Here is a 19,215-nt window from a genome sequence, read left to right on the forward strand (position 1 = left end):
TAGCTTGTCGGCCTCATTCTTATAAGTGTTCCTGCATGTAAGATTGCATGCCCCCAAGCTAAAACGGGCAACATAGACCTCATCAGTAATGGTCTAGAAATCAATTGCAATTTTTTAATAAGTGATTCTGCTAGGCCATTTTGTGTATGAACATGAGCAACTGGGTGCTCTACATTAATTCCAATCGACATGCAATAATCATCAAATGCATTCGATGTATATTCACTAGCATTATCCAGACGTATAGTCTTAATTGGATTATCGGAGAATTGTGCCCGTAATTTAATAATTTGGACAAGCAATCTCGCAAATGTCATATTGCAAGTAGATAGTAAATAGACATGTGACCATCTGGTAGATGCATCAATAAGCACCATAAAATATTTAAATGGCCCACATGGTGGGTCTATTGGTCCACATATATCCCTGTGTATTCTTTTCCAAAAATGTAGGTGATTCAATACCTACTTTAGCTGGCGATAGCCTGGTTATCAATTTTTCCTGAGTGCAGGCAACACAGGTTAATTCATTTGAATTTAACATTTTTTGACATTTTAATGAATGACCATGCAAATTCTCAATTATTTGTCTCATCATTGTACTGCCAGGATGCCAAAGGCGATCATGTCATATTTGAAAATCGGTAGTCTTTTGGTCTACCGTGAGGTGTGTTTCAACAACACCTAATCTGACATAATATAAACCAGTAGAGAGTGAGGGTAATCTCTCAATGATGCATTTCCTTTTATCAATGATATTGGTGATCAATAAAAATTCACCATCGGTATCACTTATAGTTTTAATGTGATAACCATTTTCTCGAATGTCATGAAAACTCAGTAAATTTCTTCGAGCTTTAGTGGCCAATAGTGCATACTGTATCATAATTTTCGTCCCCACGGGGAGAAATATAATGGCTTCTCCAGAGCCTTCAGTTAACTTCGCACTGCCACTTATTGTATTGACATTCATTTTTTCCCTTTTCAAATGAGAGAAATATTTTTCGTATTTCAATATAGTATGTGTCGTTTCACTGTCAATGAAACACATATTTGCATCATTTTGATTGGCATCCATTTAACCTTTAAATATCAATAAACGCAGTATTAATAAAGACAGATATAAGTATTACAAAATGTATTACAAAAAGGTAGTATGCGATAATTTAAATATTACAAAACATAATGTAAAATGGCATAATATGTCTATCACTGGGGGTTTGCTGAATCTACGACAAAATCCGCTATATCAAGATGCGTTGTGTCGTAATCCAGAAGGTCATCATCGGGGTCGTCATCATTATCAACGTGATTAGTCTCGACCTCCTTTCCCTTTTTCTGCAGTGAGACTTGATAAAGATCGGCTAGGTGTTTGGCTGTTCTGCAGGTATTGGCCCAATGGCCTTCAATGACACACCGATTACAAATGCCGATTTGCCTCTTTCCCTGTTTAGCCTTTTCGGCTATATCCCCATATTGGGGTTTACTCTGCATCATGTTACCGTCAAAACTGCGGCGATTGTAAGGGGTATATCGACCGCGTTGACTCTCACGACCGCGACCACGTCCACGGCCTCTACCACGTCCTCGGCCTCGTTCAGAAGATGTCACGTTCGCTTCAGGGAACAGACTTGAACCAGTGAGCCGGGACTGATGATTTTTCGTCAGTAATTCATTGTTTTGCTCAGCTAATAAAAGACATGCAATGAGCTGTGAGTACTTTTGAATATTTTTCTCGCGATACTGTTGTTGTAGCACAACATTAAAAATATCAAAGGTAGAGAGAGTCTTCTCCAATTTATCATTCTCAGTAACAATTTCTCCGCAGAGTGTCAACTGAGATGTAATCTGATGGATAGCTGAGTTGTACTCTGTAACAGTTTTGAAATCCTGCGATCGCAGGTTAAGCCAATCATATCGGACTTTGGGGAGAGTGATATATTTCAAGTGCCCAAATATCTCCCTCAATTCATTCCACAAATCTAGTGGATCTTTCACCGTCAAGTATTCAGACTGTAAAGGAATGTCCAAATGATGACGGATGAAAATAATAGCCTTAGCCCGATCTTGGCTTGTAGCCGTATTTTCACTGGCAATTGTATGAGCAATGCCCATAGAAACTAGATGCATTTCTACATCCAGGGACCAAGTCAGAAAATTATTGCCGGTGAGAGACAGAGGTTTAAAAGAAAATTTTGCAAGGTTTTCCATAATTTAGAAAATAAATTATATAAATAATATAAAAATAAAACTTACCAAAAATAAAATAGGCAAGAATTTTCGTGCTTATAACGTGTTATATAATAATAAGAATATAATATTAATAAATATATATATGTATATATGTCTATGTGTGTGTACGGTTGTATATGTTTGTATGTATATAAGTAATTATTATATTTATATTATATATAATATTAGTATGCAATTATTATATATAGATTAGTATCCAACAAATGCCCAGAGAGATAAAGATGCAATGAATGGGAATGGGAGGGAGAAAAGAATTTTGTGTATTTATTTTATAACTAAATATATATATATAGAGGTGAGTTAGACGGTAGAATACATAATTATAAAATATCCACGTTCCGTCGGCATAGTTGTTGTGTAGTGTATAACATTACGGTAGATAGAGAGAAATAGAAAAAATATAATTAGTAAATAATTTAAAAATATATTAATAAAATAATTATTATATAATAAAGTAATTATAGATTAAAATTAAATAATTAAATAATTTAATTAAAAAAATTATAAATTATAAATTATAAATTATAAATTTAAAATATTAATAATTAAATATAATTAATATATATAATTGTTTTATGTGGAGGAAATATAAAATATAAAAGATGTATTTATTTTGTGAAATTGTTGAAAAATAAATATTTTTATGCTTAAATATAGAAATATGTATATAAAATATAAAAATAATAAATATACGTAGAGTATTAATTATTTTTTTAAAAAATAATAATAATCGAAAGAATACAGTGAAATTAATTGCCAATATATATTATTTTGAAAGTTTTAAAAACTAAACCCCCTTTCCATACAGTTCTGGGTTCGCCTGATTACGCCTGCAGCAAAATCTTATAATGGTCATGGGAAAATGGTTTCTTAACGACTTGAAGTTGTATCTCTCCACCTGCAAACACATATCATCCGTTGCCAAGATCCATGCTGTTGCAATTACATCTGGGATTTTCGGCTTCGGAAGTCTCCCAGCGCAGCTGATAGCGTCGTATGCTCGCGCGGGTCACATGGATGTCGCATGCAAACTGCTCGACAATATGCCTGAAAGAAGGGTTGATTCTTGGAACGCATTGCTGATCGCTTACTCCCGCCGGAACTGCCCCCTTCAGCTCATGCATCTGTACAGAAGAATGATATTTGAAAATATAAAGCCAGACAGCTCAACCTTTACGGTGGCGATCAAAGCCTGCACCAGCTTGATGGACTTGGAGTTGGGGCAGGAAATTTGGCGAACTGCCGTGGGCTGTGGTTATGGGGATGACATATTTGTGGCGACTGCTGTGCTGAATTTGTATGCCAAGTCTGGGGAAATGGATGGGGCGATGTGCGTGTTCGAGAGGATGTGTCGACGGGATGTGGTGACATGGAGTACGGTGATTGCGGGGTTTGTTAAGAGTGGGAGAGCAATGGAGGCCGTGGATGCATATAGGGCGATGCGGAAGGAGGGACTTGAAGGCGACGGGGTTGTGATGTTGGCACTGATCCAGGCGTGCGCGGAGATGCGGTCCCCGAAAATAGGTTGCTCGCTGCACGGGTACATGCTTCGGAAAGGTTATGCTATGGATGTTGCGGTGCAGACGACTCTTGTAGACATGTATGCTAAGAGTGGAAGGGTGGACAGTGCATCCACCGTGTTTCGGATCATGAGCCACCGGAGCATTGTGTCTTGGAGCAGCTTGATATCGGGGTATGCGCGGAGTGGACGATATGCAGGGGAGTCTCTCAAATTGCTGGTAGAGATGCAGAGTTGCGGGTTGGAACCTGACTTGGTTTCACTGGTGAGCGCACTTCTGGCATGTTCTCAGCTCGGGTCTCCGTCACGGGGGCGGGAGGTGCACGGATACATTACCCGGAGGAGGATCCGCATGGATCAGGACGAGGGCAAGGACGAGGATCAGGTCCTCAGCACGGCACTCATTGATATGTATGCAAAATGCGGGCTGCTTTGCTGTGCCCGGGCATTGTGCGAACAGGTGAGCAGCTTTCGCAGGGGGGACGTCATACTTTGGAATACAATTATTGCCAGCTACGGGACTCACGGGGAGGGCAAGGAGGCCCTCAAGATTTTCCGGCAAATGCTTGAGGCGGGCGTGGCTCCTGATCATGCGACATTCGCTGCTCTTCTCTCGGCATTGAGCCATTCGGGATTGGTGGAGGAAGGGAAGTACTGGTTTGAGTCGATGGTCGAAGAATATGGAATTGAGCCGATGGAGAAGCATTACGTGAGTTTGGTCGATCTGTTCGCTCGGGGCGGGCGAGTGGAGGAAGCTCGGGAGTTGATCGAAGGCATGATGGCGAGCATGGGGCCCCCGGGGATGGGTGTGTGGGTGGCCCTTCTGTCGGGATGCCTGAACCATAAGAAGTTCGGGGGGGTGGGAGAATGGGCGGCGAGGAAGGTGCTGCTGGAGCTGAAGGGGGAGGGGAAGCCGCCGAAACAGGGGAGTGCAGCAGGAGTATACAGCCTGGTGTCGAATTTCTTCGCGGCTGCAAAGAGATGGGAGGAAGTGGCGGCGGTGAGGAGGGAGATGAGACTGGTAGGCGGGGGGACAGTAGTGAAGAAGGCGGTGCCGGGGTGCAGCGTGATTGAAGTGAATGGCAGGTTGTCTGCGTTCAGCGTGGAGGACAGGAGCCACCCTTGGTACGGACGGATTGCGGCAGTTGTGGCGGAGATGGAAGACGCAATGAGACGAGGAGGAGGAGGAGGATACTGCGAATGCGAATGCGAATGCGAATGCGAATGCCAATGCGAATGTGAGTTAGGAGGAAGTGGAGGAGGAGGATGTCCAATTCCAATTCCGATTCCGATGGTGGTGGATGCGGTAATTGAAACTTAAAAAGGAAGGAGGGCAGGGCAGGGCAGCATAGATAAGATAGACGAGTCACATTGAGCGACCCGGTGGTTGAAGAAGGTTCAACTTGCAAGCACCCACTGCCTATGAACACCAACAACAAGTATTATATTATTTCAACACTATTTTTTAATTACAACTTTTTAAAAGTAATAATAAACAATACAAAAACTTTCAACATTAAATATTTAACTTAAAATAATACTCCCTCCATCAGAGCGTAGCAGTAAAGGATGTAATTAGTAGATAATTAAGAATATATTAATAAAAATAATTATTTTATGATATAAATAATTATAAATTAAGATTAAGATAACTAAATTAGTTTAATTAAAATTAAAAAAATAAAATCAAAAAATTTAAAATAAGATTAAAGTGTGTAATATTTTCCAAAAAAAAAAAGTGACATGGACGGACAGAAACGGTAACGTGGATATGGTATTTGGGACGGAGGGAATATATTTTATACTTTTAACACTATCCATATATATATAAAAAAAATCAATTTATTTAAAAACACAAGTGTTTTTATTAGTTATATTATTACTAGTTATAATATTACTTCTATTCCTTTGTATTTTTATTAGTTTAGGATATAGGTATATATATATTTATTTTATATTACTACAATTTTCATAATTTTCTTTTAAATTTTTTATATTTGTGTAGATATTTATTTTATATTACTACAATTTTCATAATTTTTTTTTAAAAATTTATATGATACCGTAGTTTTTAGGTTAAATATAAATTTAAATTCGTTTTGTTCATCTCTGACCATCACCGCATGCACTATTGTATTTCACGTCATCCGGAGACTGTCCGGCGAAAATAATATGTAGCATATTATGCATTTTAATTGTTTATATTTTGAGAATATTTGAGTTAATTTGGTATAAATTATACTGAATTTATGCATATTTGAATAACTTATAGATTTAGGAGTTAATTTGGTATAAATTATACTATTAGAATTCAACAATTACAAGCCCATCGGCTATTTTTAAAGTTCCAGAGCTAAGAATTAAAAAATAATTAAATATAGAAAATTGAAGTTCGCTTGCAGAAAATTGGAGTTGGCATACTGATTGACAACAAATGATCAGACACATATAGACTTCTCTCATGTTCTTTATGTTTATTTCTCTTGTTTTCTTGATTTTTATGAATATTGATTAGAACATTTCTAATTAAGTATTTATTGAATTCTTATTGATTATGGTATAGTTGTAATTCTCGAGTTTATCAATAGGTTCGATATTTTATTTGCTTCAATAGTTTCATGTCAATTCAACTAAGATATTTGTAATTGTACTTTTATTTGAATAGGTGACACATGTGTTGAGTAGTTACTTCCCATGAATTATGCATTCAAATTTTAACTGCTCTGCGTAGATAGAAATAATTTAAACTAGATATTTTAAATCATAATGTAATTAGGTAATTAAATTCCTATAATTGTATTTAAGTTTTATGAGCCTAGTTAGAGACAATTAATAGACTTCTAATCAATAAGTTTGTTCTTTGTCTGTTACATTCTAATTTCTCGATTTTTAGTTGTATTCTAGAATTTGGTTAGTTCTAATTCAAAAATTTTTATGAACACGGACGAATTATTATCATGTAAATTCTTGTAAAGACAGATCCCTTCACTGTAGGCAAGTGTGAGCAAGTCTTTCCATCACACACTCTGGTGCTAAATTCAATGATTTTGACTATGGGAAAAGTTCAGAGATTAAAATGGCTTAGGATAATCAAATTTGAAGGAAGTTGACTCCACACAGAAACCTCTTTGCATTACATTCTCTACTGTTGATAATGATGTTCTTTTAAGTTGAAATATGGGTTCATTCACTTATTATCTTCTTTTCATAGCCTTGCAAGGTGATGAATTACCTACACAAATTCAATATCGTGTGCACTAACATGAAACCATCTGCTGTCACTTACGATCAAATCAAGCTTAGGACGTTTTCATTTTCACTCATGGATGCTGCGAAAATTTGATTTTACTATATTCCAAAAAATATATTAAATTAGTACATTTATCGAGCATTACTTATAAATGCAGTATAATTTGTACATGGTTGAATTGACTCGAACTAGCCCGGACTGTTATACTTACAAGTCATGGTTGGAGTTGGGCCAAATATATTTTTTATAATCCGTTGTGGTCTGAACTGGCCTGTTGGGTGTGTTTGTTTTGGGGATTGGATTTTAAATCCACTGTTCATCCTATTTTCCCCCCAAAAAACATCAAATCAAACGCCTATTTTTTATTTTTTATATTATACTAAAAATCAATTTTACATTCAAAACATCACATCAACACCTATTTATATCACATCATATAACTATTCAAATTCAAAATTTTTACTATTCAAATCCCAACTCAAACTCCAATCCCACAAACAAACACACCCTAAATGTGTTGGGACTGAAGTGCGCTAAACTCAAGCAGTTCTAGGCTGGTTTGGTCCCTTTGGGCAACATGAGTTTAGACCAAGTCCATCTTTTATATATATTTGTGCACAGATTCATTTTAAGTTAATATAATTTTCATAATCTTCTCCAAAAATTATCTTGTATACAATGGGGGTGTATTTGTTTTAGGTGTGAATTTATGTGGCTTGAGTCTGAGCTGAGAAAACAGGCAAACTGATTGATTAATACATCAGTAAATGTATGACTGCCTAATAGCAAATCATCGGATCGGTAAAGTGATTTACTATTTCAATTGATTCATTTGATTAACGTTGTTTGATTGAAACTAGGAGTGAAGATGAGGAGATTACTTTATGAAATCGCCCATATCGGCAACTCAAGTGACAAAGACAAGACCACGGCTATATAATATAATAGTTTTTTTGAGGGGAAGTTATATTTGCATTAGATGAAGGAATCCTTTTGCATTTAGTCATTTCTTTGTGTGCATATTGTAAGATTTGCATATGGATGGATTGAATTATGTATTAAAATGTTAATAGACAAGTCTAGATTGGAGTCCTTAAATATAGGTCCCTCTGTGATCAATTTGAGTACAACGATTAGTGTTCATTTTATTGTTTCCTTCAGTATTGTTAGTTATCTAGTAAACACGTGAACAACTAGTTTAAATAGTTTGAAAACACAGAATCACCACCGGAAATATTAACGAGTGTAAGTAAGCATCATCTCCTAATTTAGTTAAGTAGCAATGGACATTTATGGTTATATACTACGAATTAGTGCAGAGAAGCTCTGTATGAGCTGAGCAGCCCCCAACATCAATATGATGGCCCTTGGCGAAAAGGGGGGCTTTATGTAATTTTTTTTTTTTTTATTTAAATGATACAAAAATAATAGTGTAATTTTTAAGCTTGTTAGGTTTTACTTATAAATCATTTAGTACTATTATTTTTTAGAGTTTCAAACTATAACTTCATGATTTCGAGTTTATTTCCATATTACCACATTATTTTTTTACAAAACAAAATAAATATTTGTTATATATATATTGGTAAAAAAGGTCCTCAAAGGGCCCCAAATTACAATGGAATCCGTTAAATCTCTTCACATAATTTATCATCATATTAATCATTTCTATTTAGTTTTGATTTTATACACAAATATAAAAAATTTGTGTACCATACATTTTAACTAATACCAGTGCTAAATTATAATAAGTTTTATATAAAATATTTGTGTAAACTTGTCCACATGTGATATAATATGATTTTGAATGATATATGAATGCGATGTGCAAATGGTGATTAAATTTTTAAAAAAAATTGTAGGATATAGTCAAATGTAAACATTGATAAATTTTAGAATTTGTTTTATATTAGTTTGCATTTTAATTTAAAGAATATATTAATATGATATTTTTATAAAAATAATAATATATATTTTTTAAACCCTGCCAACGTTGATATCCAAGCACATCCTAGTAGCTCAAAGTTTGAAATAAAATAAAATAGATAAAGTCAGTCATATCATAGCAGTAGGCATTAGCGAATATATATATATATATATATAGAGAGATGATTTTGAAGTGGTCTAAGCGATTATCTAAACTGCGGGTTAACCTTAACCAAGCCAAGTTGCGCTATACACACGACCACGATATATACGGTCTAATTAATTAATTAATCAATCAATTATAGCGAAAGAGCTTGGCTGTCTTTAATGGGTCAACCCTACCTACCCACCCGCCCACCAATTTACAACAATCCTAATTAAATTAACTAATTACATTACGTGTGTGAAAATGTCAAATTGTCTCCGCTTTGACAAACTGCCCTGCCCTGCCAGGAGAGGTTTCCATCGATGATCTTAATGGCAAGAATATATTTATTTATATATTCGTAGACATACATTAATTGCAACCTATTCTGCTTTCAATTCTCCATCCAACCATTTACATTCATTCCTGCATCATCTCTCTCTCTCTCTCTCTCTCTCTCTCCCCGATTGGGATCAGTCATCCGGATATCTATCTTTAATTCGTAGTTTCGACCTCTAGTCAGTCAGTCAGTCTGTCTGTGTGTGTGTGTCCCGTCCCAACTGCAAGATCGAGAAATGGCTGTAAGTTCTTCTTCTCCTAGTTTAATGTGGGTGTCTGTATGTGTTGTTGTTGTTGTTTTCGTACGTGTGTTCATGATATACGTATATATATTATATGCGTCCTAACATTCATTCTTTCTAATTTGAGTATGAGTATGAGTATGATGATGTATGTGTTGAGTGTTGATCATTTTGCAAAATTGAAAATGGTCAGCGTGCTGCGAATGTCCCGAAATTTGGGAATTGGGAAAACGAGGCGAACGTGCCCTACACAGTTTACTTCGACAAGGCAAGGAAAAATCGAGGAGGTGGAAAAATGATGAACCCCAATGACCCACAACCACAAGAGAACCCCCCCGAGTGGTTTGCTGCCTCTGCTCACCGCCCCTCAACGCCAACGCCAAGACCCAGATCAGGGGAGCTGATCAAGAAGAAGATTGTTGGGAATATTAACGCTGCTGGGAGAAGAGGAGCAATTAGGCCAGCTACAACAACACCACCACCACCAGAGGAGAAGGAAGAAGAAGATGAAGATGACTCGAAACGATACTTGTTTGATAATAACAACAATAACAATGACAAGTCGGCACAGAGGCAGCCTCAGCGTGCAGCAGGTCGATCCGAGCAATTAAGCTTTGCTGCTAATGTCAGAGTGATGGGGATGGGGAGAAGCACCAATACCAATACCAATAAGCTGGGATCATCATCGCCCATTTGGGAAGGAAAGAGCCATCATGATGGTGGTGGTGGTGATAATGATGATGATCGTCGACGTCGTCACAACCCCAACACCAATATTATTAATCATCAGCGCAATTGGGACGGGAGATCCCGCCTGAACCCACCCGCTCAACAAACCGTAAGATCGACCTACTACTACTACTACTCCCCCTCCTCCTCCTAATTAATTCAGTCTTTCTTATCTATCCAAATCGATTGGTCGATCTAATTCATCTAACTGGCCTGGACCTGGTAGTTGGACAGAGGCAAAGAATTAGGCAAAGGCAAAGGCGGCGCTGTTGCTGTTGTTCCCCCCTTCGGTGGATGGAACGAGCAGTCGGCTGAAAACTTCAATTTCACGCACGTATTCAACAAGGTGCGGGAGGAGAGGGAGAGGGTTATGGTTATAGATACCGCACCCGCCACCCCAACCCATTCCTCATCTCATTATAATGCCGTCACGCCCCCACGCTCACGCCTGCCTATTAAATCTTACTATAAGGTTACTTCTACTTCTTCTTCTTATAAGTAAAATATTAGACTGAATTTATTTAAACTTGAAAAGAAAAGATTTAGTTAACTTATTTTCAGAATAAATTATTTTAAATTTATTATTCATATATATTTTGATATAATGTGTGGAAATTTATTTTATGAGCAATATTGCATTACAGATGCATCATCCTGTGAGTTGAAATAACAGCAGTGTATGTAAAAAACTAACAGGCATCACAAGTAAAAAATTTTGTTCATGCCTGCGCGTAAATTGAAGTGAATAATTAATTAAATATGTTAAAAACACACACATGCATTGTATATTTGCTATCAAGATGGATAGAATGCTGAAATAAATCTGAGCCATTTGGTGTAGGGGGGGAGGGTTGTGTATGGGGGCTTATATATATATATATATATATTATGTTTTGGTTACTGATATATACGTATTTAATTTGTATATATTGCAGAAAGGTTGTTTCCGTTGGTGGTAAATCAAGGAAATTAAGGACGACTTGTTTGGTTGCAGCATCTTATTAATTAGCTCATATATCTGTCATTTGCATGCGAGTGTTTTTGTGGACTTTATTTACTTTCTACATTTTTTGTTTATTTAATTACTAGTCGCATTTATGTTATTTTTGTTGTAATATTATTATTGGATAGCTAATAAATATATTAATTTTCTCTACCGTTACCTACTATGTCACCATACGTGTATGTTGTTCAAATATGTAATGAATGTATATTTTTATATATATAAATGGATATTTATATATATATGTTTGTATATATAATATAATATATATATATATGTTAACAGAAGACACTCAAAACATGGAGAATAAGGAATAATTCTGTGTGTTGGTGTTGTGCTTAATTGTTAGAATTTGTTATTCTATTTTGGATTCAGTGGTCCCTACTTTGTACTGGTATACTATATGTAAATAAGTTTATCTTTCTAGCCTGATTTCTAATGAAAAGTAATACATACATAATTTAGTTTCTTTCTATCTTTTTTTTTTTACCTCAACCTTCAAAATCATCATGGTATCAGAGCTTTGAAGGCTTTGTTCATCACCATGGCTTCTAACAACGAGCGTGGTGCTGAAACTTCTCTTCTTGCACCTCCTCATGATACATCAATGGCAGCTATATACAAGCAACAGCAAGAATAGCAGCTCAAGCCTTAATTTCACCTCAAAGCTCCCTTCCAAAAGCTCTCCAACTTACTAGTGGAGACCAGCCACATCTAACCCTATCATCCATCCCTCTCAATGGAAGCAACTACTTCACCTGGTCTCACATGGTGTGGAATGCACTCATGGCCAAAGGTAAAAGCGGTTTTATAACAGGAAAGCAACTCAAACCAAAGGAGGTTGATCCTGAGTATGAAGTTTGGCTATAGGTGGATGCTCTGGTCCGCACATAGATTATTAACTCAATGAATCAAGATCTGCAAGGAGCCTTTGTCTTTGTCACAACAGCAAAGGACCTTTGGGACAGTCTCAAGGAGAAGTATGGTCAATCTAATGACAGCCTTATTTATCAACTAAAGAGATCTCTTAAACAAGGTGAAGATACCAATTCTACTTATGCAACTAAGTTGCATGAGCTTTGGCAAGAACTTTTAACCGTTGATCCACCATTTGTGTGCACATGTGGAGCCAAATGCATCTGTGGGTTGCATAAAAAATTTCAAAGCAGAATGGACAGAGACATGGTCATTCAATTCTTAACTGGTTTGAATAACAACTATGAATGAGCTAAGGGGCAAATATTGATGATGGACCATTTGCCAACAATGAGCAAAGCCTACTCTCTAATTATACAGTTTGAAAAACAAAAGGAGATTCATATTACATTGGAACACAATGCATTCAATGTTGCAACAAAGGTCCCATTTCAGTCAAAGTTCTTGACAGAGAAAATGAGGCAGCAACTTGAGAAGAGAAGCATGATTTGTGATTATTGTAAGAAGAAGGGACATGGAAGAGACACATGTTTCTCATTAAATGGTGTTCCCACATGGTTCAAAGAATTAAAGAAGAAAATAGCATCCATAATGAATTGTGCTTTGGCTGAAACAAAGGAGCTTAAAGAAAAGAGCAACAATGAAATCAGAAATGCAAAAGGGAATAATATTAAACTAAACATTGAAGCACTTATTTGAGCTGAAATCCAACGGATTATGAAGCAAAGGCTAGAAGAAACTGCTTTCAATCAAGCCAATATCAGCTTTGAATACTCAGGTACCTTTTCATGTGTTGCTTCTGTTTGTATGGGAGAATATTCTTGGTTAATAGACAGTGGGGCTTCATATTTGCAAGAATGCATCCATGTTCTCTACCCTTCAACCTCTTCTCACCAAAACTCAAATCCATTTACAAAATGGTTCCTGGCTTATGGCTGAATATGCAGGGGAAGTCATCTTAGGTTTTACTATCATTCTGCCATATGTATATTATATACCTACCTTCAAATTCAACCTTCTTTCAGTTAGTAGTCTTCTTAATCACACTGATTGTAATCTTGTGTTCACTCCTACTGCTTGTCTTATACAGGACTAGAGAACTAAAGCCACTTTGGCAACTAGATACCAAGAACAGACCTATACATTATGTCTGACTCTTATTTTCCTACTAGGTCTATTGTCAATTCTGTTACTGAGGATTGTAATCTTTGGCACTATAGACTTGGTCATTCTTCTACTGAGAGTCTTAAAAACTTATCATTTGTTCCAGCCTGTAACTACAAGCCTTGTGATACTTGTCACAAGGCTAAACAATCAAAGCTATCCTTTAGCAGTAGTTCATCTTGTGCAAATGGTGTTTTTGATCTTGTTCACATGGACACTTGGGGTCCATATCGAACTCCCACCTTAAATGGTTGCTCTTATTTTCTCACTATTGTTGATGACCATACAAGAGCTACTTGGACCTATCTTTTGTCTAACAAACAACATTTGAACCAAGTGATTAAAAATTTTATTCATTATGTGAAAAATCAGTTCAATTGCATTATCAAAACTGTTATAACTGATAATGGTTCTGAGTTTCTTAACTCCCAATGTAAATCCCTTTACAATAAGCATGGAATTATTCACCAACACTCTTGCCCTTATACCCCTCAACAAAATGAAAGAGTAAAGATCAAGCATAAACACCTGTTACAAATGACTCGAGCTCTGCTTTTCCATGCTTCCATTCCTGAAAAATTTTGGGGTGATGCTTTATTACATGCAACATATCTCCTAAATAGAATTCTTTCTTCTGTGCTAAATTGGGAAACACCTTATCAAAAACTCCACAAATCTAATCCTGACTATAGTCATCTCAAAGTGTTTGGGTGTTTGTGTTATGTTTCAAATCCTTCTCTTACCAAACATAAACTTGAACCTAAAGCCTTCAGGTGTCTGTTTCTTGGTTATCCAGTTGGACAGAAGGGCTTCAAGCTCTTTGATCTTGATCATCAAAAGAGGATTGTAGCTAGACATGTGATCTTCTATGAAGAAGTCTTCCCTTGCTCTAATTATGCAGTTCCTCCAACCTAACTAGGTCTGTTGCCATACTCTAATTCCTACCATGATCTTAGTGAACCTCAACCCTTCACCTATACTCATCCCTAATCCTCCCGATCCCATCTCTGATCCTATAGTTACCTTACCTCCAAGAAAAAGAATACCACCTGCTTGGCTCAAAGACTATGTGTGCCCTATTGTTACAAAACAGCCAAACAACACAAATGGTGGTATCTTGCAAGTATGGAATGTTGTTCCTGTTGTTCATGATCAAGAACCAACCTCATTCACTCAAGCTCAACAAGATAACAAATAGAGTGATGTTATGAATGATGAATTGAGAGCTCTTGAAAAGAATCACACGTGGATAGTAACTGATCTTCCCAAAGGTAAGGCCTATTGAAAGTAAGTGGATCTACAAAATAAAAAATAAAAAAAAGCAAATGGAAGTGTTGAGAGATTTAAAGCTCGTTTGGTGGCAAAAGGATATCTCCAAGTTCATGGTCGTGACTACAATGACTCCTTTGCTCCAGTTGCCAAGGTTGTCACAGTAAGAACTCTTCTGGCAGTTGCCTCTTTCCGGGAGTGGACTGTTCACCAGTTAGATATCAACAATGCCTTCCTTCATGGCCATTTGGATGAAAATTTGTACATGCTCCCTCCTCAAGGTTATAAGATCCCTTATGGTCAAATATGCAAGCTAACAAAGGCCATCTATGGCCTAAAACAGACGCCAAGACAATGGTACAAAGAATTTGTCTCAAAAGTGTTGAAATGTGGATTTCATAAATCTTCATATGATCATTGTCTATTTACCTTAAATCAAGACAAAGATCTCATCTTGCTGCTGGTATATGTGGATAACATACTTCTAATTGAAAGCTATCATTCCTCCATTGAAGACATCAAGCAATTCTTAGATAAGGAATTCACTATCAAAGATTTGGGCCAAGCAAATCTGTTTCTTGGTATGCAAATTCAAAGAACAAGTACTGGTCTTGTTGTATCCCAACAAAGATTCATTGATTATACATTATTGAAAGCTGACTTCTCAACAACTAAATCATGTGACACACCTTTTGTGGTTGGTGGTAAATTACAACATGGGAAAGGAGAACCATTCTCCAAGCCTAGCTTGTATAGAAGGTTTGTCGGAAAATTGCTCTACTTGATTATGACAAGGCCGGATATTTGCTACTCAGTTCAACAGCTTACTCAATTCATGAACAGTCCTACTACTCACCATTGGAAGGCTCTTCAAACGGTGTTAAGGTACTTAAGAGGCACTGCAAACTTTCAGCTCTTGTTTCCTTCTAATGTTGAACCATCTCTCCATAGGTTCTGCGATGCTGATTGGGGGAGCTGTCTGGATACCCGGAAGTCCTTGACTGGGTTTTGTGTGTTTCTTGGTTTGTGCTTAATATCTTGGAAAACCAAGAAACAATCAACAGTAGCTAAATCTTCAGCAGAGACTGAATACAGGGCCATAGCAGCAACAGTTTCAGAGGTGTTGTGGGTAAGTTATTTGCTCAAAGATTTTCAGTTGAATGTTCAGTTGCCAATACCTATCTTCTACGATAATAAATCAGCCATACAAATGACTCAAAATCCTGTCTATCATGAGCGCACTAAACACATAGACATTGATTGTCACTTTATTTGTGATCATCATGCCAAAGGTACTATTGCTCTTCAATTTGTTCTTTCATCTCAACAATTGACAGACATGTTCACAAAAGGGACTAGTGCTGATACTCTTAAGCATTTGTGTATCAAGCTCAACTTGGGATATATCTTCCAAGTTCCGCTTGAGAGGAGAATGTTAACAGAAAACGCTTAAAACATGGAGAATGAGGAATAATTCTGTGTGTGCTGGTGCTGGTGCTGTGCTTAATTGTCAGAGTTTGTTATTCTGTTTTGGATTCAGTGGTCCCTACTTTGTACTGGTATACTCTGTGTATATAAGTTGATCTTTCCAGCCTGATTTCTAATGAAAAGTAATACATACAGAATTTTGTTTCTTTCTATCTTTTTTTTTTTTTTTTACCTCAACCTTCAAAATCATCAGTATGCAAATATATATGTGATATATCTAAGGACATGCAAATGTAATATCAGAGAGAGAGCGCAATGGAATGGAGGAAGTAAATTATGAATGACTTTCATATATTATCTTATACTGTGTAAGAATACATATACATATCTAGAGGCAAACATTTGTAGTGAGGTATGACACACAAATTGCCACGTAGCATCCAAAAATTGTTCATGCATATGATATGTATGCGTCGATGTGTTTATTTGTTTTACAATACTTTCTCTTTAGATGCTTTAAATAAATAATATGTTTCGTTAAAATTTTATTAGAAAAAACTTATGTGAAAAAATTATAGTGAAAAAAAAGTACATCATTTTTGTTCTAGTTTATTTTACCAATTCGTTGAATATTATTTTCGGTAGAGTATTGATTAATAAATTTACAAAATTATCAAATGATCTAATTTGTTACACGTCTATTTCACTATTTTTTGCAGGTCATGTGTAAAAAAAAATTGGTAAAATATGTTTTGTTCTATCTCTTTTAATATACCAACCATTTACTTGTCAATGCAAACAACATTGTCTTCATATATGATTGTTGGGGATATTTATTTTTATGCATTAACCCACAATTCTTTAAAATGTGATAGGTCATTGACCTCAACTAAATATATTCTCGTCTGGCTTTATGAATAGCCAATACTTCAGCATAATTTGATGATATGACGGTTATTATATGTTTTCGGGATCTCCAGCAGATCAGAGTATCACCATATATAAATATATAGCTAGTTTGTGATTTTTCTTATTACGGATTAGACAAGTACCCAACGTCGGCATAGCCTTATAACTCGTGTCGAGAATTATTCGGATAAATAGGCCGAGATCATTTGTCCCTTGCAGATGCGCAAAACATACTTAACCTCATTCCAATATTGTTTAATAGAAGATGAACTAAATCCCGCTAATAAGTTTACTGCAAATGCAATATCTAGTCTTGTGTTATTTGCTAGATACATGAGTACACCTATTGCACTGAGATATGATACTTCAAGACTAAGTATCTCTTCATCATCTTCTTTTGGTTTAAATGGATCATTGTTAGGATCAAGAGATCTGACGATCATTGGAGTACTCAATGAATATACTTTATTCATATAAAATCGCTTTAATATATTCTGGGTATAAGCAGTTTGGTGGATGAATATTTCATTATCAACGTATTCAATTTGCAGACCAAGGTAGAACTTTGCATTTCCAAAGTCTTTGATCTTAAATTCCTTTTTTCAGGTATTCTGCAACTGATTAGAGCTCTTCTGGAGTTCCGATAAGATTGAAATCATCAACATATATTTATATTGCAATGATCACAAACTTCGACGTATTTTTTTTTTATAAAAATACAGACATATTGGGTCGTTTGTATAACCTTCTTTGGTTAAACACTTAGTGAGACGGTTATACCATATGTGTCCAAATTGTTTAAGTTCATACAATAAATTTTGTACTTTGATGGAGTAGCATTCTCGGGGATTTGATTGTATGTTTCAGGCATGTCATATCCTTTAGGGATTTTTATATAAATATCGTTCTCCGGTGAGCTATATAGATAAGCAGTAACTATGTTCATAAGGCGCATATCAAATTTTTCATGCACTACTAGACTTACAAGATATCTAAATGTGATGCCATACATAATCGGAGAATATATTTCATCATAATCAATCCCAAATCTTTGTGAGAATCTTTGGACTACAAATCTCGCTTTATATCGGATAATTTCACTGTCGTCATTTATTTTCCTCACAAATACCCATTGAAGTTAGATCGGGAAAGAGATTGAAGATGAAGAAATGTACAATGATCTTCATAATGAGTCAGATTTTATAAATTTTGACTATATAATGAAAGGGGACGATGTAGAAGACGAATTAATGGATCAATCATTGTACAAAAATATAAAATGTCTTTAGGTGACTCGCAAAAAAAAAAAAAAAATTCACCAGCATTGCATGGTCCGACACAAAAAATGTGGATTTGCACGCAGTGTACAATCTTTCGACCAAGTACAATCCTTATTTTGCCTTAGGAATGACTTTTAGTTTAGAAAAGAAGAATTTAAAGAAGTTATTCGAAACCACGTCATTATGATAATAAGATCTAGAGAATTTTTGAAAAATAACAAAAGAATAAATTAATCCGATGTGCAATTGAAATCGTAATTGAAGAATCAGTACTTTAAAGATTAACGATCAATCGATATTTCATATTAGGACATACAACTCAAAGGATGAGTGTATGTACGATATAAATGTAAAAAGTATGAACTCATCATAGCTCGTAAAGAAATACAAATTATTGTTCCGATAAGATCCTATGAGACGTGTAAAAAGATTTTCAATAAATCTCTTCAAAGATATCCGATGCAATATATTTCATCAACAAGCATATATGGTAGAGAATATGACACTTAAAAGTAATTGATAGTAATGCTGAAGAGCAATACAAGAAGTTGTGAGACTCCGCCGAAGCCTTGCATCAATCTAATTCCGGATTTCGTTGATAACTTTTGATTTTAGCATATTTTATTACATATATTTATTTAATTATTTGTTAACTTATTCCAATAATTGCATCTTGTTTGTAAAAAAAATAGTTTTCATACTTTGATGGAACATAAAGTGTAATATTTATAGTTTAATTATCTCGTAAAAATCAATAGTTTAAAATAAAATATTATATTTTATATTATTGACACAAGTTTCACATCTCAAAGAACACCTCAAAT

General features: G+C 35.6%; 2 protein-coding genes across 2 annotated transcripts; both read left to right on the top strand.

The window, feature by feature from the left end:
* Window positions 1-3,055: 3,055 nt before the first annotated feature.
* Window positions 3,056-5,326, top strand: LOC127253590 (putative pentatricopeptide repeat-containing protein At3g25060, mitochondrial). Its single transcript, XM_051278244.1, has one exon. It carries the CDS (start codon window positions 3,101-3,103, stop codon window positions 5,090-5,092), a length of 1,992 nt encoding a protein of 663 aa, XP_051134201.1. The 5' UTR covers window positions 3,056-3,100; the 3' UTR covers window positions 5,093-5,326.
* A 4,159-nt stretch (window positions 5,327-9,485) lies between these two features.
* Window positions 9,486-11,608, top strand: LOC127253774 (RPM1-interacting protein 4-like). Its single transcript, XM_051278541.1, has 4 exons — window positions 9,486-9,673; window positions 9,867-10,511; window positions 10,629-10,874; window positions 11,338-11,608. Exons 1-4 carry the CDS (start codon window positions 9,668-9,670, stop codon window positions 11,359-11,361), a joined length of 921 nt encoding a protein of 306 aa, XP_051134498.1. The 5' UTR covers window positions 9,486-9,667; the 3' UTR covers window positions 11,362-11,608.
* Window positions 11,609-19,215: the final 7,607 nt, after the last annotated feature.

The sequence above is a fragment of the Andrographis paniculata genome, unplaced genomic scaffold, assembly GCF_009805555.1.
Source record: "Andrographis paniculata isolate CXL003 unplaced genomic scaffold, ASM980555v1 Contig51END, whole genome shotgun sequence".
Lineage (NCBI taxonomy): Eukaryota > Viridiplantae > Streptophyta > Magnoliopsida > Lamiales > Acanthaceae > Andrographis > Andrographis paniculata.